Source organism: Ahaetulla prasina, chromosome 10, assembly GCF_028640845.1.
Source record: "Ahaetulla prasina isolate Xishuangbanna chromosome 10, ASM2864084v1, whole genome shotgun sequence".
Lineage (NCBI taxonomy): Eukaryota > Metazoa > Chordata > Lepidosauria > Squamata > Colubridae > Ahaetulla > Ahaetulla prasina.
The window spans coordinates 24134838-24156972 of record NC_080548.1 but is presented as its reverse complement, the minus strand read 5'-3'; the positions used below and the strand labels follow the sequence as shown (position 1 = coordinate 24156972).

At 43.1% G+C, this 22135-nt stretch overlaps 2 protein-coding genes across 10 annotated transcripts; both read right to left on the bottom strand.

Moving 5' to 3' along the window:
• Positions 1-2037: 2037 nt before the first annotated feature.
• On the bottom strand, positions 2038-5802 carry LOC131204725 (SCAN domain-containing protein 1-like). Of its 5 annotated transcripts, XM_058196248.1 has the most exons (4): positions 5702-5719; positions 4044-4107; positions 3498-3551; positions 2038-3159 (listed from the first exon to the last, which is right to left on the bottom strand). In XM_058196248.1, the coding sequence occupies exon 4, from the start codon at positions 3104-3106 to the stop codon at positions 2258-2260; it is 849 nt and encodes a 282-aa protein (XP_058052231.1). In that variant the 5' UTR covers positions 3107-3159; positions 3498-3551; positions 4044-4107; positions 5702-5719; the 3' UTR covers positions 2038-2257. The 5 variants fall into 5 exon arrangements, with proteins under 5 accessions (XP_058052231.1, XP_058052228.1, XP_058052232.1 ...); XM_058196245.1 differs by lacking the exon at positions 4044-4107 and having other exon boundaries at positions 5702-5802; XM_058196249.1 differs by lacking the exon at positions 4044-4107 and having other exon boundaries at positions 5698-5780.
• A 2710-nt stretch (positions 5803-8512) lies between these two features.
• On the bottom strand, positions 8513-21980 carry LOC131204347 (uncharacterized). 5 transcript variants are annotated; one of them, XM_058195539.1, is made up of 7 exons: positions 21893-21980; positions 16500-19985; positions 14015-15123; positions 12840-12957; positions 10872-11483; positions 9659-9819; positions 8513-8879 (listed from the first exon to the last, which is right to left on the bottom strand). In XM_058195539.1, the coding sequence occupies exons 2-7, from the start codon at positions 17101-17103 to the stop codon at positions 8871-8873; spliced, it is 2613 nt and encodes an 870-aa protein (XP_058051522.1). In that variant the 5' UTR covers positions 17104-19985; positions 21893-21980; the 3' UTR covers positions 8513-8870. The 5 variants fall into 5 exon arrangements, with proteins under 5 accessions (XP_058051522.1, XP_058051519.1, XP_058051521.1 ...); XM_058195536.1 differs by having other exon boundaries at positions 16500-17440; positions 21893-21974; XM_058195538.1 differs by lacking the exon at positions 21893-21980 and adding an exon at positions 21526-21864.
• Positions 21981-22135: the final 155 nt, after the last annotated feature.

Sequence of the window (22135 nt, the reverse complement as noted above, 5' to 3'; positions counted from 1 at the left end):
TTTAGGAATGATTAAAGGAAATCAAAACGTGGGTAGACCAAGCAACCAGTAGCTTATAAGGGCCTTGCAAGATGTTGCTCCCCTTTTTTTTATTTAGACTTGATATGGAAAAAAAAAAGGAAACTCTGAGGAAGATGAAGATTGTATCTTCAGTCAATGTGCAAGTCTTTCTTCCTTGTATCCATCCAAAAACACCTCCCCCCCCTTTATTTATGCAAATAAAAGCATGGCTAAAAATCTAATCATTTTTTTTACACGGGAAGAATGTAGAGACCACATTGTTAGGACTCCAGAGTAACTCAAAAAAGTAGCATAGGAGTTCTGGTGCAATATTAATATGGGATCAGAAGGGTGGGGGGAATACCAGCTACAAATTTGTTTTCTAATCAATATCCTCCAATCTGCTGCTAAGGAGAAAACAGTCTGATGTTTAAAAGGTTATGACATGCAATCCGCAACTGTTCCATTAGATGATGATTTATCCAATTTGTACATCAGAATGGCATGCTTTAAATTCCATCTAAGCCACCGACAATAACATTACACTAACAAGAGAGAGGCTGATCCTCTGATTAGAATATTAAATGTTTTTCTAGCAAATAATCAGCCTTTTTTGGAATCTGTAAGAAGAGATTCTTAGATTGATATTTTATGATATGCTGCTAAAAATCCTTGTGCTGGTTTCCGTCTCACGGCAAGTCGTTTTGGGGGCTTCCCACAAGATCTAGCCAAAGCACACCTGAAATGGGCCAACAGAACAATGCAAAAGCTGGCTCAGACACATCAGATCAATCCGAGTCAAGTGATGTATTTTTTTGTTTTTGCCAACGCCTTTCTTCTGATTTGCTCCAGAGGACTTACGAGTACATACGTTAGTCTTTTCCCTTTCACATGCTGTATCCTTTTGTCCCCTAGGGATGCAGGCCCTAGGTATACCTCAGGCGTCCTAGGTACACCTGGGAGTAAGGCTCCCAGTAGGGAAAGGCTTAAAAGACATTTTCATACTCAGCGAAGATGACTCCAGTGACTCAGTGAAGATGGTTTGGGACTCCAAAATTCTTCATCTTGGTAGATTACTAGATTACAATTACTTGGTATATTACTTGGTAGATTACTTTTTGAGTTTCCCCAGCTGTAAGGGAAAATAAAAAAGAAATACAAATCCGAACACACCTGCAAAGCTTTCATGTGGGATTTTTAGAAGTCCCACTACTAAGGTATTGGATGGCAGAAGGGAGTAAACAACTTGAGGGCTAAACACAAAGGAAATAACAGAATATTTAACCATGGGCTACCCTTTAACGCAATAGTGTACAACCTGAGATTTCAAGGCTGAATCTGAGTCATGGTGATACAGTGGTTTGAATGTAGAAATGCAGGCTAACTCTGCCCACAGATGGGCTCAAGGCTAACCCTAACCCTAACCCTTCCATCCTTCCGAAGTGGGTAAAATGAAGATCCAGATTGTTGGGGGCATTATGCTGACTGGGGGAAACCGCTTAGAGAAGACCATAAAGCACTATGAAATGGTATGTAAGTGCTATTGCTAAAAGCCATTCCTGGTTGCCAGTTATTTGGTGACATGGAGAAGAAACATATTAACTTACTAATTTAATTTTAATGACATTCGAGTCGAAACAATTTTTAATCCTGGCCCCTTTTTTGAAAAGTGTCCCCCAGCACTCAAATGCTATCTTTTACTTCAAAAAGGTTGTGCATCTCCCCCTCCCCAAATCTGCCACCAGAGGCAGATTAGTGATCGAGTCAATGCTGTCCGCTTTTTTAAGAGGCAACCCCTGCCCATAAGACAACCGTCTAACCGATGCCCGATTCTTCTACACTGTTTTCACAATATAGGCTAAATGATGGTTGAAACCACAGTCCAAGACCTGTTACAGAAGTCTACCAATGCTTCCGAGACACTCAGATTTTGAAAACCACAACAGAGATTTGTTACATTATCGGTGATCTTTATGTTTCAATAATACATGGTGGAAAAAAAAGGCAATCTATAAGGAAAAGCTGAATATGAGGAAGTACATTTTGGAATAGAGCAGCCTTTTATTGTCATGCAAAGCATCACCCAGAACTTGGTGTACAAGGAATACAATAGCTGCCCGAAATCATCATGTCTCTTTAGCTTTGAGCAGCAGCAAAGCTCTGAGCAGAGTAGCCATCAACCGACCAGACTTTCTACCCCTAAGGGTCCCTTCCCTTACAAATAGCCCTTCCTGCCTGCCTGCCTGTTCCTGAGACTTCAGCGCAGCCAACTTCTTGCTGAAGACCGCTGCCTTGCTCTCTCTGGGTAGGGTTGCCGTCCAGGCTCAGGATGCAGAAACTGGTAGTCTTCTGCCAGGGCGACAGCTTCATCTCCATTTTCCGGATGACGCTCCCGGACCCATTTCTGCACATCCTCGGGGAGGAGGTTGAGGAACTGCTCGAGGACTAGCTGCTCAATGATTTCCTCTTTGCTGTGGGACTCTGGATTCAACCACTGGAACAACAACTCCTGGAGTCGCTCATAAGCCACTTGGGGACCTTCAGTCTCTTTATAGGCGAAACCTCGAAAGCGTTTGCGCTGATTTTCTGAGACCATGTTGGGCAAGCACGGAACGGCCTGTTCCACCTTTGAGCAGCCTCCCGCCCGGCTGACATCCAAACTGCTGTGTGCTTCCTGGGCTTCCCCAAAGAGGTCAGGCAGCAGCATAGCCCTTCTTGGCTCTCTGGCTTCCTGGCAGACATCAGGCATTTCTTTAAAAGCTTCAGCATCATCTTCCATCATCCGTTTTGCTCCCTTTCCTTTGTTCAAAGGTGGCACTTGAACAGCGACAGATACCTCCACAGGAGGAGGCGCCAAGGCTGCCTCATTCTTTGGCTCCTCTTCATGTTTCACTTTCATTTTTGCGACCTGGCATGGATCAGCAGGCTGTGCTGGCATTTCCAAAGGTTCGGCATCCCCACCCAAACATTTGTCAACCATCTTAGGCTCGCTCTGATCGCTATCTGAGTCCTGATGTTTAGTCACAATGCCACCCTCCGATTCCCTATCTTCCGCAGGGCCAGAACAGGAGCTATCCAGGAATGGTTCTTGAATCTCACTGGCCATTCTTCAGTGGCTGGCCACAGGCGTTGCAGCTTTTCTTTTTCCCTGGGAAAGTTCTATAATAAGAGATGTCAAAAAGAGAGAAAAATTGTGTTAAAAATCCAATATTAACTCTAAAGACTTCTGTGTAGACATTCATTAAAAAAATGAGCAGAACCAGGCTTAGAAGTGTGGATAACAGGTATCCAAGGAAAGATGTGGACCCCAGGAACTTCTAGCACTACTAGTTAAAATGTTAATGAGGAATAGAAAAGGAAATAATGAAGAGAGCTTTGAATAACTGTTGCTAAAGATGAAAAATATTCTGTGAAGTAGGTGTGTTAGGTGTACAGTTATAGTCTAGACACTGTAAAGCTGTGCTGAAAACAGGCTAGCCTTCTTTGCAGGTACTTACATTTTTCCACTGGTGTGGATTACTGCTGCTTCAGTATATCGGCTTCCCTTTAATCTGTATTTTAAAAAGCAAAGCAACATGTAAACACACACTTGGGAACAAATGCCAACCGATGTGACTTCTTTCCTTGTCACTTTACAAAACATCTGATTCTCCAAGGGCCAACTAGGTACCAAAGTAGGGAAATTATAGGTATGCACAACCATATAATTTAATGTCAACAGGCCTTTCATCAGAGTGGAATACACATAGCTCCACATAACATGCTCTTTGCAGAATGGCTGCGTTTTTGTCCTGCAATATTTTTTTAAATTTTTTAAAAAATCCCAATATTTTGTTAATTTCTCCAAGAATTCAAAAACTCCCCAAAGTGGCATATCTTTACAGCTCCCAAGATACAGTACAGGTAGTCCTCAATTTACGACCACAATTGAGCCCAAGATTTCTGTGGTTACGTGAGACATTTCTTAAGCGATTTTTGCTTCATTTTACCACATTTCTCACCACCGTTGTTCAGTGAATCCCTGCAGTTGATAAGTGAGTTACCTGGTTGTTAAGTGAATCTGGCTCCCACATCGGTCAGAAGGTTGCAAAAGTTGATCACATGACCCTAGGAAACGGTGAGATGCTCAACAGTATGAACCAATGGGCAAGAATCTGAATTCTGACTATAATGATCCTGGGGAATATTGCAAAGGTCATAACTGTGAAAAAAATGGTTACCTTTTTTCAATGTGGGTGTAACTTTGAAACAGGGTGGATAAAAATGGATGCTTTTTTAAAAAAAAAAACAAAAAACCCGATTTTTAAAATTTAAATCTTTTTTTTTTTAAATCAAATTTATTTTAATTAAAGGCTTTTGGAGTAAAAATCTACCTAAAGGTAGTTTTCTATTTAAGATACATTAATAATTTAATTTATTCAGCATGAATGGAGCTTAGTGATGTGGCATGAGGCTGTATCTTCTGCAATATTGGGACTGTTGGTGAATCAACAGCGTCAGAGGAGCCGCTGCGCTTTAAAAATTATGATTTAAATCGACTCAATTTAAATCAAGCTTTTACTAGTGATTTAAATGATTCAAATCAAATCCATTCTGCTTCGAACGGTTACTAAACGAACTGTTGTAAGTCAAGGACCACTTGTACTGAAATAAATAACAGGGAAGTTTGAAAGATGGGGGGGGGAGAAAAAGAGAGCCGGGTGCGAAAGGAGAACACGGCCCACTCATTCTTGGAGGTAACCATTACTGCCCCCCCACGTTTTCCTTAGAAACACTTCGCAGGTGAGATCCAAAAGGATTTCTGGCTAGGTGGCTCAGGGGTTAAGGCGCTGAGCTTGTCAATCAGAAAGGTCGGCCGTTCGAATCCTTACTTAGTACAGGTCTCCTGCGTGAGCAGGGGGTTGGACTAGATGACCTCCAAGGGTCCCTTCCAACTCTTGTTACTGTTACTCCAGTAGTTGTGGGTACTCTTAACACTGGAGGTTTTTTAAGAAGAGATTGGATAACCATTGGTCTGAAACGGTGTAGGGTGTTCTGCCTAAGCAGGGGGGTTGGACTAGATGATCTCCAAGGGTCCCTTCCAACTCTGTTACTCCAAGTAGTTGTGAATGCTCCAACACTGGAGGGTTTTTAAGAAGTGACTGGGTAACCCATTGGTCTGAAACGGTGCAGGGTTTCCTGTCTAAGCAGGGGGGGGGTTGGACTAGATGACCTCCAAGGGTCCCCTTCCAACTCTTACTGCTCTTTCCTCCCCTTCCCCCGCCATGCTAAACGCCCAGCTGGCAGGAAACCTTTTGCTTCCCGCCACAAAGGATGGGGCGCAAACAACCAGCTTTCCCTTTCCCGAAGATGGCGAGGGCCGCGCGGGAAGAGAAAAAGGCAGCGAAATGTGCAAGAGGCGAAGGCGGGAGAGGCAAAGCAAACGATGCTTCGGCCTGAACGTTCGGCTGGGCCGGGTGGCTTCTTTCTCTCTCCCCCCCGCCCCGACCCCCGCCACCCTTCGCTCCTGAGGCGGCCGGGTAAGCGCCACGCGAGGCCGCGGGGCCTTGATAAGCGAAGGGCCTTCTCTTCCCGGGAGCGCCGCCTCCCTCCTGGCGGGCCCTCAGGAGCCGAGCGAGGCTGCCCCCACGCCTCCCCCAACCGAGGAGAAAAGAGCGGACGACGACGACATCATCATCATCACCACCACTTACCTACCTACCTGCGTCCAGGCCAGGCCCGCTTTTAGCCGCTTGAACCCGCCTCCGGAAGTTCGCCCGATGGCTTCCGGCCCAGTCGCGAGGGACGGTTGACGGTTTAGAGCGGGAGAAAGTAGAGCTATAAAGGTGTAGAAGAGCCGCCCACCCCACCCCGCCTTCCCAATTGGGAATAGTTGGCGCGTCATTGAGAAACCGCTTCCGAGGATGATCAGCCGGAGGCCGAAATGGTGGCGTGTTTTCATAGGCAGCCGCGTTAGGCGACAAATTAAAAACAACAACAACGAAGGTTGGACTAGAAGACCTCGAAGGTCCCTTCTAACTATTCTATTTCTATTGTATTCTCACTCTACTCTACTCTACTCTTCTGTTCTATTCTATTCCTATTCTTACTCTACACTACTCATATTCTATTTCTATTGTATTCTCACTCTACTCCTATTCTGTTTCTGTTCCTATTCTTATTTTATTTCTATTCTATTTCTATTCTATTCTCACTCTATTCTACTCTTCTCTTCTATTCCTATTCTATTTCTCTTCTAATTCTATTCTATTCTATTCTCACTCTACTCTTTATTCTATTCTACTTCTATTCTATTCCTATTCTTACTCTCATATTCTATTTCTGTTCTATTCTATTTCTATTCTATTCTCACTCTACTCCTATTCTATTCTATTCTATTCTATTCCTATTCTTATTCTACACTACTCATATTCTATTTCTATTCTATTCTCACTCTACTCCTATTTCTATTCTTACTCCTCTATTCTATTTCTATTCTATTCTCACTCTACTCTACTCCACTCTTCTATTCCTATTCTTATTCTATTTCTCTTCTAATTCTCTTCTATTTCTATTCTATTCTCACTCTACTCTTTATTCTATTCTATTTCTATTCTATTCCTATTCTTACTCTCATATTCTATTTCTGTTCTATTCTATTTCTATTCTATTCTCACTCTACTCCTATTCTATTCTATTCCTATTCTTATTCTACACTACTCATATTCTATTTCTATTCTATTCTCACTCTACTCTACTCCTATTCCTATTCCTATTTTTACTGTACAGTACTGTACTTTCTATTCTATTCTATTCTATTCTATTCTATTCTATTCTATTCTATTCTATTCTATTCTATTCTAATTTCTACTCTATTCTAGGATCTGGATGATAGCCTTTGTTTCTGTTATATCAAATGCCTGTGTATGTCACCGATAGCTCCTGGTGTTGTTAGGAAAGCTCTTCCCGTTTAGACGTTGATAAATAGTTCCCCATAAGGACTTAATAAATCCATGCCGGTAAACAAAGGACTCAAAGGGATGCCTAAGTGCGAAGGATGAGCTGAGCCTCTTTATACAGGTAGTCGACTTTATGATCACAACGGAGCCCAAAATTTCTGTTGTTAAGTGAGATATTTGTTAAGTGATTTTAGCCCCATTTTATGACCATTCTTACCTCAGTTGTTGCTAAGTGAATCCCTGCAGTTGATAAAGTTAGTAATCCGGTTGTTAAGTGAAACTGGTTTCCCCATTGACTTTGCTAGTCAGAAGGTCACAGAAAGGGATCACGTGACTCCGGGACACAGCAATGGTCGTAAATATGAACCAGTTGTCAAGCATATGAATTTTGATCACATCAAAATTCAGAATTTTGATGATTGGGATGCTGCAAAGGTCGCAATTGTGAAAAATGGTCAGGTTACTTTTTGTCAGTGCCGTTGTATAAATGAACTTTGTAGGTTGAGGACTACTTGTAGTTGTGGGTGGAGGCCGCAGACCACAGATTGACCCTCAAACCAGCCCATTAATTTTGAAGTTTGTTCTGAGTGTACTAATAGCGTAGTCCTCACTTTACCACCACAATTGGGAACCAAACATAAGACAGTTGTTCAGTGAGTTGTGACTTTTTTTATGAATCATTGTTAGTTAAGTAAATTGTATTCACTATGCTTGTTGGAAGCTGGCTGGGAAGGTCACAAATGGTGATCACATGATCCCAGGACATTGCGACAGCCATTAATACATGTCAGTTGCCAAGGTTACCCAACTTTTGATCACGTAACCCAGTAGTGGGTTTTTATTGATTTGCCCCTGTTCAGGTGAACCACTAAGTGGTGGTGGCAGGAGGCTCCGGCCACCCGCCTGGACGACATCACGGACGCTCTGCGCATGTGCAGAAGCACCCTGTGCACGCTCACAGTTCTGAACTGGTAGCGAAAGTAAGTGGAACTCACTATTAATGTAACCATAGGAAGGCAGTGATGGTTGTTAAGTGAGAGGATTCATCCTAAGTCACCTTTTTCAATGCAGTTGTAACTTCAAACAGTCACTAAACACATGGTTATAAGTCAAGGACTACCTCTATATATGTGTGTGTGTGTGAGAGAGATTATTAATTTTCCCTTACTTTATCTTTTCCATTCTCTCCAGTGTCAAGCATTCAAAGTTCTTTAGAGCAACAATTTAAATTTCTTACTACGATAACATAACCAAAAAAGTTCCTGTTTTGTACATGGTGATATTCTTCTTCTTATGCTGATCAGCTCTATGTTCACTTATACAGCTGATGTTGGGAATCTGTCAACATCTGTAATTATTGTACTCGTGAATATATTAAGAGAGAATATAATGTTCATCATGAAAGCAGGCTGGATCTAGAATACCTCTAAAGCCTGTATCTGGGCTAACAATTCTTTCCAAAAACCTTTGCTTGCTTTCCAAAACAAGAGCTTTGATTTCTTGTGCATGCAAAGGAGCCGTTCTCTTTGGAGATTTCTATGCTAATTGGATCAGTGCACATGCTATTTATTGCCCATCAAGGGTACAGTGAATCATTCCCAGTTGCTTTATTTAAACTCAAGCAGGAAAGGGAAGAAAGAGATTACTACAGTATAAAAACAAAAACAAAAAAACAAGGGTAACAGTGAAAAAGGTAAAGGAATTGACAACATTTGCACCATAGCAGGGAAAAGGCATCTGGATCAGAGCCTGCTGTAGTCTAAGCAATCCAACAGGATGGGGGAAGGGATAGGGAATGACGGGCAAGGATAGTTGTAAGTCTCAGGCAATCAAGAGCAAAGGGTGCTTTTCACTCTCCTTTTAAATCGGGCGCTTCTAATATTGCTGCTGAATTTCTTGATTCGGGGGAGTACATTCGGCCCATGCAAGGATTCAGAGATGCTACAGGAAAGATAAAACATAATTAGTATTGGATGAAAACATTTTACGTATTTTATATTCTATTCAGAGAATGAATACAATCGTTATCTAGCTATCTAGCTATCTTGCTACTTTCTCTGTTTTAACAGTACTCAATAAGCGACTCGTGGCAGGATCCCCGTTTTCAAAGAAAGGAAAATAAAATCTAGGACAGTGATGGCTAACCCTGTTCTCTTCGTGTGCCAAAAGTGCTCATGCTTGTCCGTGGCAGCGTGCTGGTACCATAATGGAATGCGTGCACCCCAACAAACACGCGCATGACCCCCCCCCTCTGTGCATGCCCTCCCGTGGCCGGAGATGGGCCCATTTCCGGTCTTCTGGGAGGCTGTTTTTTCACCCTCCTCAGGCTCTGTGCAGACCCTGCACTTACCTGGCATCCAAAACGGGCCGTGTGGAGACCCCTGGGAGCCTCCTGGGTCCAAAAATCGGCCATGGGGGGGATGCCATGCTCCCCTACCTTACCCGCGCATGCAACCACCGCCCCTTCCCGCATGCACACGCGACAGCCCCCTGTGCATGCGTCTCCTGCATGCATCCCACTTCCTGCACATCCCAACAATCAGCTGGCCGATGGAGGTGCGTGTGCAAGGGCAGGGGAGCTCATCGACGGCTCGCGTGCCTGCAGAGAGGGCTCTACATGCCACCTCTAGCACACGTGCCATAGGTTCGCCATCACGGACCTAGGGAATACGAAGGAAAACATGCCTTACACACAAAAAGTAGCAAAGGGGGAGACTTACATTTCTTTCTCGCCATACTGGCCTGCTAGGGATTTCAGCAATGTCCTGGGGTGTGTTTATTCCTGGCAAAGATTTTGTGTTGTTCAGGACCCGTACAACAGTGCCAAGAGCCTCTGATAAGTCCTGCAAAGAGGTGCCGCTCAAACCATACAGTGTAGAAGCTGCATATAAATGAACAACAACAAATAGAAAATAAGTATCACAAAATGCTGCAAAACACAAAATGAAACTTCTGAGAAGTTGGCACCTTCCTTCTGGCCATCTTAACAAATATCTCGAGACATGTCTTTTCACCTTAGTTTACTTTATAAATCAGTCCCGATATTATGGATCTATTTTTCAAATCAAGTATTTGCTGCCAATTCTAATCCCATCCTTAGTTCTTTCATCAAGTTCTTTACTGGTGTATTTAGGCTCTGTTCGTTTTGATTCTTATTTATTCATTGATATCCTACATTTCTAAATGAAATACTTATTTAAGGCTGCTTTTAGCTAGGATGCCAGTTAAGAATTCCCTACCGAATATCAACACTATACTTTCCTGGTGAGTGCTCTTATATTATGACAAAATAAAAAGTGAGATTGGCTATGGGGGGATGCTGTTTTCAATGACAAGTTGACTTAATTAACAGCCAAGCAATTATTATGGGAAAGATCTAAGCAATTTATGTACTGTGTTGTGGTCAGCAATAAACAAATATTAAACAGAACCAATGGCAAGGCAATCATATAAGTATACTAAAGGTAAAAGTAAAGGTTCCCCTCGCACATATGTGCTAGTCGTTCCCGACTCTAGGGGAGGGGTGCTCATCTCCGTTTCTAAGCCGAAGATCCAGCACTATCCGAAGACGTTTCCATGGTCGTGTGGCCGGCATAACTCAGTGCCAAAGGCCCATGGAACACTGTTACCGTCCTACCAAAGGTGGTCTCTATTTTTCTACCTGCATTTTTTATGCTTTCAAACTGCTAGGTTGGCAGAAGCTGGGACAAATAACGGGAGCTCACTCTGTTACGCGGCACTAGGGATTCGAACCGCTGAACTGCCAACCTTTCAATCAACAAGCTCAGCATCTTAGCCACTGAGCCACTGCATCCCTTTTGTAAGTATACTGGCAGGATACAAATTCTCGCCAGTAACACATGAAGGACAAAAAGGAAATTGAGGTCACCCTGGTGAAGAGGCCCGCCTCCTTGTTTATGCTCCCAGAGTTACCTTGGGTTAATCGGAGCTCTTCGCGGACTGTATCCAACTCAGCCTTCAACACGGTACAACCCACACAGGGGGGTAGCATCCTGGAACCGGGCCCCCCGTCTTGGGCTGTGTCACCACTGCCGTTTCCACTCCAGGGAGAATCCAGTAAAATGTCAATGCTGTCACTAAATGAAGGCCTGTCTATGTCAGGAGACCCGTGACCATCGTGGTCGGGTTGGGGGCTGGAGACAGTTGCATCCTTGTCGAAAACCAGCTGAGATGACCCAAGACTAGCTGATGCTTTCTGCTCGTGCAGAATCCCATTCACAGCTTCTGAAACTCGGCCGCTGCCTTTCGTCTTAGCTTCCCCCTCCGCCTGGTTTTCCCCAGTCGTGTTATAACTGGGAACAGATCTTCCCCGCATTTTGGCTTTCCCAGCTTGCTTCTTTGGCACGGAGACGGGCATTTCTTTTGCTTTCTTTCTAGTTTCAGCCATTTCTTGCTCTTCTACGCTGTTGTTCAACTTCATCTGCTTGGCTGCTGCCACGCCGTGTTCTCCATCCTGTTTGGGCACAATCTGCTCCCTGGGATCTGATCTGGCTCTCTTCCTCAGCTGGAGATGCGTTTCTGTACCTGAAGATGGAGAATAAGTTTATCTTGAGAGACCTGCCAAGATACAAAAAATAACAGATGGGCTCGTGGTTAAGGCCCTAGGCTGGGAATCATAAGACTTGGGTTCCAGGCCCATAGATGGTGGGATTCCACTCACTTCTAAAAAAGAGAGTATATGCTCCCTTACTCAACAGGCTTTTCGTTTTAGCTGCAAGTATGAATATTAGAATATGAAAGGTGCTTGGTAGACTTCCTTTCATAAAAAACTTCGAGAGGGATGACGATTATTCCTCTTTTACAGATAAAAACCAAAGACATCCTTAAGATATCAAGATAGGTTGACTTGCTGAAGGGTAACCCAATGTGAAATTCCTTAATAGAGCTTATGCACATGCTTGTAAATTAATCTGAATTTGAAATCATCTAGAGTTCTGTTTGTTGTCTTCTCTCTGTAAGGTAAAAGGTAAAGGTTCCCCTCGCACATATGTGCTAGTTGTTCCTGACTTTATGGGGCGGTGCTCATCTCCGTTTCAAAACCGCAGAGCCAGTGCTGTCTGAAGACGTCTCCGTGGTCATGTAGCTGGCATGACTCAATGCCAAAGGCGCACGGAACGCTGTTGCCTTCCCACCAAAGGTGGTCCCTATTTTTCTACTTGCATTTTTTATGTGTTTTTGAACTGCTAGGTTGGCAGAAGCTGGGACAAGTAACGGGAGCTCACCCCGTTACGCGGCGCTAGGGATTCGAACTGCCGACCTTTCAATCGACAAGCTCAGTGTCTTAGTCATTGAGCTACCATGTCTCTATATACATCTCTCTGTACTATCCCCTAAACCTCCAGAAGTAGCTTAGATTTAAGGAAGCTTTCCTGACCAGTTGAGAATTCAACTAAATGCCTTTTCGATTCCACCCAATCCTGGCATTGATCTGAGAATTACCATTCAAAGTGTCTTTACAAATATTCAGTCACCAGTGAAGTCAACCAGCTGTGACGTGTGAATGAGGACCATAAGCTGAACCTGGGAGGCCTGGACCATCTCTCTTCAGCAAACACTTCACTACCTGGCCATCGGATGATCCCCATCATCTCCTTGGCCAGTTTTTCCTTCCAAGAGATTTTGCTAATTTGCTAGTCTCCATGCTAAGAAGCATATTGTGGAAAATAAAATCTGCTTTTGACCAAGGAATTACAGAAATTGTCCAGACAGGATACAGAGAGTTAAGAGTGGGTAAAGCTGCTTATGGCATGCAAGTATAAACAGAAAGGGGGGGAAAATCTAAGTGGATATGTACTAAAACAAACAAAAACACTCCTCGAAAGACAAAGAAACAAATCTGTCACATCAAAGATTCAATGCATCTAAGAAGCCAATTCTTACCAAGTAAGCCAACTTTCCTAGGATTTTCTCGACTGTCTTTTATGCAGGGTTGTCTCTGCTCTTCATTCAAGTCTTCTCGAGGGGAATCGACAACCAGGTTATCAGAGGTAACACGTACCTGAAAAACAAGAAGGCCACTCTTGTGTTTATCACTTCTTTTAAAGGAAAAAGGGCCCCTCAGTTCCACACACCAAAGATGTCAAGAACCCCAACCTAACCTAACCCTGTCCATTTGTGAGCTGAGGATAAATACAAGCATTTTGAACTGGCTGTTTGGTTGCCTCATCCTAAATATTCTACAAAACTGAATCCTGCTGCAGTCACATGAAAATATTGGTCGGAATCTAACAATTTATACCCATAGGAATTTTAATTTTTTTTAAAAAAAAAAAAGCAGATTCATTTTCTACTGTCTGGAAAATTTGGAGTAGCCATTCAGCTTCTACCAAAGCAGAAAGGCTCAATCAAAAATTGGAAGCGTGTCTTTCAGGAAGAGAGTCTGCCGCTTCCTGCAGTGCTTCTTGTTGTTCTATTGTCTTTAAAGCAGGGGTGAAATCCAGCAGGTTCTGACAGGTTCTAGAGAACCGGTAGCGGAAATTTGGAGTAGTTCGGAGAACCAGCAAATACCACCTTTGGCTGGCCCGAGTGGAATGGGAATGGAGATTTTGCACTATCCTTCCCCTGGAGTGGGGTGGGAATGGAGATTTTGCAGTATCCTTCCCCTGGAGTGGGGTGGGAATGGGGATTTTGAACTATCCTTCCCCCTGGAGTGGGGTGGGAATGGAGATTTTGCAATATCTTTCCCCTGGGGTGGGGAGGAAATGGGGATTTTGCAATATCCTTCCCCTCCCACACCCAAGCCACACCCACAGAACCAATAGTAAAAAAAAATTGAATTTCACCACAGCTTTAAAGCTCACCTTCAACTGAAAATTGACAAACCTTTGCCAATGGACAAATTCCTTCTGTGTCCAATCACACTTGGCCAATAAAGAATTCTACTCTATCTATTCTATTCTAACAACAACAGTAATTCCGAGATTCCATGTATGAAGTCTGTCGGTCAAAAAGAGAGATGTGTGGGGTGAAAAAAATGCCTTTTTCATTTCCTCACTCCTCCTCCTTAATCCCATCTCCAAACCCCAAAGTAGAAATCCCTCTCAGTGTGATCTTACTTGGTCCCGTTGCCTCTTGGACTCGAAATGGAGCTGGAATCTCTCTGCCAGGGCCACCGCTTCCTTGCCGTTTTCTGGCTGGCATTCGCGTACCAAGGTCTGGATCTCTTCAGGGAGGATGTTCAGGAACTGCTCGACCACTAGCAGCTCCATAATTTGCTCTTTGCTGCGCGCTTCCGGCCTTAACCACTGGTGGGAAAGCCGCCAGAGACACCTGTATGCTTCTTGGGGTCCCTGGGCCTCCTGATAATGGAACTGCCTGAAAGATTGTCGGCGGGTCTCTAAGTCTACGTCTGTTTCAAGTGCTTTGGCGCAATTGCTGGCGCACAGGTGTTGGGCCTTGCTGTGGAGCTGGTCTCTACCTGGCTGCTGAGAAGTCTGGTACGAATCACATAATGGATTCAAACCGGAGAGATGTGCCTCTGCGTTATCACCTTTCCCTGCTGCTCCCAGGTGCCCTGCAACGAAAGGCAGCCTTGGGCCCGACAGCATTTCCTGACAGTGGTCTGCAGGAGGCTGCTGGGACAAGAGCCACCTCAGTATCTCTTCGGCAGTCCAATACTGCACTTCAGGAGGCACCTTAACTCTTCCTCCGAGTGCTTCTTTCACTGCAAGTCTATTTAGACTCTTCCCCGGTAGGTCGGACTGCATGATCTGTTCTAATACAGCCTGCAGGGCTGAGCTAGGCCCCGCGGCTGTTCCTGCTCCATTCTTCGTGGACATCTGCATGGCCTGCAATGGATTAGCGCAGTCAGGAGAGCTAGGGCTGGCAGGAGACCGCTGAGTTAGCACCTGGACAAGCTCGGTTTGCTTCTGAAAAAGTTTCTCAAAGAGCTGGGCTTGGAACTCCCTATCCTCACGCCGCATCTCCTTGTCGTGCTGGATGAACTCCGCTAAACTCTGTTTTTCCTCAGCTTGGAGGGCAACCTGTTTCTGCATTCTCTGCAGCTCCGACTGATGTGAACGGATGCACTTCTGGCCAGCACCCCTTGACGGCCCATCCCCCTGAACTTTTTGTTTCCGGGTTCGAAGATGGGGACGCTGGTCAAGCATGGAGATGAGCTGCCTGGGTGGAGGTTGGATCTCCATTAGCATAGGAGAGGCCACATCTATAAAGTAAGGAACAGGGTTAAGGTTAGAGTTAGGGTTAACACACCCATGTTTTCTCGAAAATAAGACCCTGTCTTATATTTTTTGAACCCCGAAATAAGCGCTTGGCCTTACTTTTGGGGAGGTCTTATTATTTTGGGCCGCATGGAGCAAGATGGGGCTTCTGTTGCCATCTTACCTGATTTCCAGCTCTGCATTTAAATATTTTCAGGGAGGGCTTATTTTTGGGGGGAGGCTTATTTTAGCACATGCGCTCAAAAGCCTGATTTGGCTTACTATCAGGGGATGTCTTATTTTTGGGGAAACAGGATATATATATTTTCTCAAAGCAGTGCAACATCACCAATAGGGTCAGAATGATTCATAAGAGCTGACGGTCAATATCCAACGGCCAATGATTCAAAGGGCAAGAAAGTAATAAAACAATATGGATGTGAAGCACGCAACACCTGTGACTACAGGCTAAAAAAAAGGTCTGAAGGTTACCCTATGATGTTGTCCTTCTGAGTATATAAATAAATAAATAAAAACAACCAGTGGAAGTTGGTGTCTATACAGAGTGATATGCATTTCCAGAAACAGAAAATTGTGTTTCTATTGGAGTTCATTTAAACATTTAAACCAAAAGTCCAATAAAGCTATGAAACTAAAGACCTAAATATTTCATGAAACGATTAACAAAATGTTCAGAGATAAGTTTCCCCCTGCCCAGGGGTGAAATGCTCCTGGTTTGGACCGGATCATCCGATCTAGTAGCGATGGCGGCAGGTGGTTTGAAGAACCGGTAGCAAAAATCCCTGCCCCCACCCGCCCACATGCCCAGCTGAGCCATGAGATCATCAGAAGATTTTTTTTTTTACATTTAAAAGCATTTTTTCTTTGGCTGAAAAAATGATTTTAAAAGTTAAAAAAAGCCTCTGATGATCACGTGGCTCAGCTGGGATCGTCAGCAGCTTGTTAAGACTCTTCCGCTGAAGAGGTTGTAGAAAAAATTCTTTTAAAAGGCTCCTCTGGCGATCCCAGCTGAGTTGCCTAATCGTCAGAAGCTTTTTTTTCTTTTAAAAACAAAAAAAAATGCTTTTAAAAGAAAAGAAAAACCTCTGACAATCAGGCAGCTCAGCTGGGATCGTCAGAACCTTTTAAAAGCATTTTTTTCTACAACCTCCTCGGCCGAAGAGGTTGTAGAAAAAATGCTTTTAAAAGTTAAAAAAAAAGGTTGGCTACACCCACCCAGTCACATTGCCCCCCCCAAACCACGCCCACAGAACAGGTAGTAACAAATTTTACAGTTCACCCCTGCCCCTCCTCGGTTTTCCTTCCAGAGGATTTGCATTGACAACATTCCCCAGGAGAAATGAACAAGGGGTTTACCCACCCAGCTCAGGTGAGATTTCATCTTCGGATTCCTCTTCCTTCACTTGAACTGGGATGACTTGGATCTCGCCAAAAGCATCATGAGTCTCTGCCTGGGTGTAGCTGAATTCATCGGTCCCTTGGCTTTCAGAGGCTGCAGTCTGGGACAGCCAATGCCCAGAGGCCTGGGACGCCCAACGCTCAGAGATGCTGGATTGGGTCCCCCAGGGCTCAGAGATGGAGAGGCCTTCCTGTCTGTCTGCAGTGATACTGGGCCCTTCGCCAGCCTCGGAGGGAAAACCGGGCCTGCAGTTTATATACTGTGTCATTATCTGGTCAATTTCATCATAGAAGGGACATTTGATAGGCGGCCGTCCCACAGAGTTATTTTCCTTAGCCTTGCGGTAAGCCACTTTCAAGCCTTTCATTTTTTCACGGCATTGGTCCCCAGTCCGATAAATGCCCATTTCGGCAAGACGCTGAGAAATGCCATCATAGACTGCACGGTTCCTCCCGTGGGAGCTAAGGTCATGAGTGACTGCTGCCTCAGTCCAGAGGGCAAGGAGCACCTTGATATGCTCTGCTGGCCAGCTAGCTGCCCGTTCTTGTGGCCTATCCCGCCTCATTTCTACCAAGGAAAACCTGAAATGTCTCGTCGGCAGGTTATACAGCAGAGATCAGGGCCGCCGAAGTCCAAACGCAAGCAGTAGAAATACAAGGAAGGACATGTAAAAGGTCTGAATTTCAGAATTTCCAATTTCTGTGCTGGAACTGCCTTGTAGATGATCCTTGATTCTCCTCCATATGTCATTTATGCAGATAGTGTAAATTATGAAGCTTCCAAATCTGGGAATCTAAACTCTGAACAGCCACAATAGCTACATCGTCCCACTTGCATCGGGTGCAGAGATATTAAGACCGAGTAAGTCGCAGCTCACGAAAGAAGGCAGAACACTGCATCTCCTGTGGAAGATAAGTCAGGTTTCAAAAGCCAATGTTTAAATCAGAAAATATTGGATCTTTTATATTGTATAAAACCTCTCTCTCCTTTTAACTAACTTAGTTATCTCCTCTGTTTATCGAAGGAGACAGTTTGGTCAAATCTGGAAAAATCCTGGAAGTTCATCCCCCCCCCAAAAGACTAAATATTTAGATCACACATTTCTCCCAAGCACCCCAGTGCAAGTTTAATGTTTTCTCCATTTGCCTCACATCAGTTCTGTGAAGGAAGCGAACCTGAAAGAAAAGTGATTGGTTCAAGATACAAGCAAGCTCAGCAGAGATGAACTAGAGAGCAGTCCGTCTCAGCTTGTCATACAATATTGTAGCATTTGAACACTAACCCCAGAGAACCTCCAAAATAAAACCACTGTGCAAAATTATTAATTGATTAATCAATTTCTATTTCTTGCAGAGATCTGAGATGACTATTCCAAGAATAAGTGATGTTTTTTTCCCCAGGCATGTCTACTTCCATTTGATGCACAAAGGATTGCAGTTGGTTAGAAAAATAAGTAATCCTTTGTATATAAGCCCCCCTCAATATATTCAGAGCTAAAGCTGCTTCTATAACAGGAGATTACTTGTTTTCATTCTAGAACATCATGATAACAACCGAATAGGTGAACAGATTAGAAAACATACAATCCAGGGCATCCCGAGTAATAAAAGTTAGTAGGCACTAGATTATTTATTACATTTTAAAAATGAATAATTTTTTCTTCTGTTCTAAAATATTGTCTCATAGCCCAATACTATAAATAGATCTTGCTTTTAATCAGCTTTATCTCCATGGACATCTGCATAGAATGGCAGTATGACCCTGCTGCCTGCTTGCTTAATTGTGACATAAGGTTTATTATAAGTTTGGAACTGGGCTGTTAAAATGCACATTCGTCCTCAAATGTGCATTTTAACAGCACAGTTCCATACTTAAGCAATTTCAGACCTCTTGTGTATTTTCATGAAAACAAATTCAGATTTGTTCCGCAAAATATATTCTCAGACATATAGCAGCACTATAGTTTTTATCAGCACACCAGAACAACTAGACACAAGAACAGTTTTTTCCCAAACGCCATCACTCTGCTAAACAAATAATTCCCTCAACACTGTCAAACTATTTACTAAATCTGCACACTACTATTAATGTTCTCATCATTCCCATCTCCCATCTCCTCCCACTGATGACTGTATGTCTGTAACTTTGTTGCTTGTATCCTTATGATTTATATTGATACTGTTTCCTGATTGCTTATTTGTACTCTATGACTATCATTAAATGTTGTACCTTAGAATTCTTGATGATCTTTTCTTTTATGTACAGAGAGCATATGCACCAAGACAAATTCCTTGTGTGTCCAATCATACTTGGCCAATAAAAAATTCTATTCTATTCTATTCTATTCTATTCTATTCTATTCTATTCTATTCTATTCTATTCTATTCTATTCTATTCTATTCTATTCTATTCTCTTCTCTCACAATCAGGAAAAGAAAATGAAATATACTGTTCACCGAGTGAATTGCTATTTCGCATCCTAATCAATCTAAGGGTGGTATTGTGAAGTTAACACTGGCTTGTGTATAGAACACACTTAACCCTAATTACTGAAACAATTATTCTGTTGATTCTTAAAAGTACTAAAGGCAAAGGATCCCTCATGCACAACACTCACTGGACATATTATCTGCAGCAATGCAGAAGTGATTTGTCATTTTTTTTCCTTAGTCTGCAAATTAAATTACAGTAAGCTTTTTCCAAATCACCAGGTGGCAGCACCTGGATGTTGTTATCTGGAATCAAAAACGAAATGATTTCCAGGAATATAGTCTGGACAAGATTAAAAGAAATATGAACTACTTCAGTTGCATTGCATGGATATGCTCACATAATTCAGCAGAAATTCAGCTGGACTTGAGGGCATTGCTTACAAGGTGGGGTAGAGGATTTACCCAATGCATTAAAGCATTAAACTGACCTAACTAGGGTTCATCGATGTGCAAAGAATGAAGATTAAAACTATCTAAGAATTTACATGTTGTGGAAATGAACTACCAAGTTTATAACTAATCAGGTTAAGCATTCATTTTAAAGGCATATCTATATATGGATATAAGGGAGGTGGTGGCTCAGTGGCTAAGATGCTGAGCTTGTCGATCGAAAAGTCGGCAGTTCAGCGGTTCAGATCCCTCGTGCCGCGTAACGGGGTGAGCTCCTGTTACTTGTCCCAGCTTCTGCCAACCTAGCAGTTAGAAAGCACGTTAAAAATGCAAGTAGAAAAATAGGGACCACCTTTGGTGGGAAGGTAATAGCGTTCCGTGCGCCTTTGGCATTTAGTCATGCCGGCCACATGACCATGGAGACGTCTTCGGACAGCGCTGGCTCCTCGGCTTTGAAATGGAGATGAGCACTGCCCCCTAGAGTCGGGAACGACTAGCACGTATGTGCAAGGGGAACCTTTACCTTTACCTTATATATGGGTTACCCAATACATGATTGATCTCCCTAGAATAAAATTAACATAATATACTAAGATAGTAAATAAAATAAGCTTTCAGGAAGAAAGTAGCATATAAATATTTTAAAATTCACACATGTAAGCACATGGCCACACAACAAGAATCCAAATGATCTCCAACACACATATTTATAGGTATCCCTTTTATAGTTTGACCCTAAGTGATTGTTTATATGTATCTGTAGTGTATATCCAGCTAATTTTTGACATAGTTACCCTTTTAACAGTTTAACTTGCAATGACTATGCAATCTATACGTGTGCATATAACAGAGAGATGGGGGGGATGGGGGAAGAGGTTTTGACTTGGCTGCTGTATCCTTTCAAGAGTATTTGATTTAGTTATTGTTGCAATTGTTTGCAGTGATTGTATCTATGCGCGCAGACACACATACACACAGAGGTAACATATGTATAGCCAATTTTTGACTTATTTTAACAGACTGTGTGGTTAAATGTATTCACACACAAAAACATACAATACTTAAAGAGCCGAATTTCTATTTAGTAGCCGTTTCAGCAATTTGGATTTTGTTTATAACGTGTGTATACACAGACAGGCCTATGTACATGCATATATAATAGGTATAGCTAGGTTTTTATTTAGTTATTATTTTAATAGTTAATGCAAGTTAAAAAACAACAGCTGACAGCTATCATTTTATGTTTAGCCTGAAGTGATTTGCAGTGTGTGTGTGTGTACATATACATAAAGATCCAATTTTACACGGGAGAAAACCCGAATAACCAAAGACCTACATACAAACACCCGCGAAAACCTCAGAAAACACATACATAAAGATATATATATACATACTGGATAGATAGACAGACAGATAGATAAGGATAGATGGATGGATAGATAGACAGACAGACAGACACAGATAGGCAGATCAAGCACATGACATATATTACTGTATAATACCCTGGATAGATAGATAGATGACAGATAAGTACACGATATATTATTGTATATACCCTGGATAGATAGATAGATAGATAATGATAGATAGGAAGATAGATAGATGATAGATAGATAGATCAAGCACACTATATATTATTGTATATACTCTGGATAGATAGATAGATAGATAGATGATAGATAGATAGATAGATAGATAGATAAGATAGATAGATAGATAGATGACAGATAGATCAAGTACACGATATATTATTGTATATACCCTGGATAGATAGATAGATAGATAGATAGATAGATAGATGACAGATAGATCAAGCACACTATATATTATTGTATATACCCTGGATAGATAGATAGATAGATAGATAGATAGATAGATAGATAGATAGATAGATAGATAGATAGATATAGATGAAAGATAGGAAGATAGATAGATGATAGATAGATAGATGACAGATAGATCAAGCACATTATATATTATTGTATATACCCTGGATACATCTAGATTGGTAGATAGAAAGATGATAGATAGATCAAGCACTATATATTATTGCATATACCCTGGAGCACATACACCATACACCAATGCTATAAATCAAGAACCACCTCTAGGGAGCGAAACTGCAGGCGGGACCGAGACGCTCTGGATTTAAATCCCGCCCGGGGGCAGCTCCGATCCCTGCAGACAAAACCCCGGAGAAGCCCAGCAGGTGGGTTTTTCCATCAGCCCCCTCCCCGCTTACAGGGGGCGGGGGGGGTCTCCTGCCGTTACACGCCCGGCCCTCCGGGAAGGCAGCCGAGATGCTCTTGGAAGAAGGGCAAAGCCGACACACCGACCCGCTTAAGGCCGGCCAAGCGGTCCCTCCATCCCCCTCCGGACCCGCCGCCCTCACCCTCGCCCTCTTCTTCCCTGGGGTAAGAATGGCCTCTCATGACGATGATGATGATGGGGGAAAGGTTTGCTCCTCCCTACCTGCTTTAGGGCACCCAAACCGCCTCCCTGCGCTTAAAAGAACCAAGAAAAAGCGAAGGCGGCGCTTCAGCCCAGCACTCGCCCCGAGGGAGCCAATAGGAAAGCCGGGAAATCCCGACCGGGAGAAGACCATTGGTTTCTTTTACCCTTCAATCATCTTGGAAGGCGGGGCTCTAGCGGTGGCATTTCCACCCACCCCCACCCCGCTCCAGGCTACCTATATTCTTGATCGGGCCGCATCGG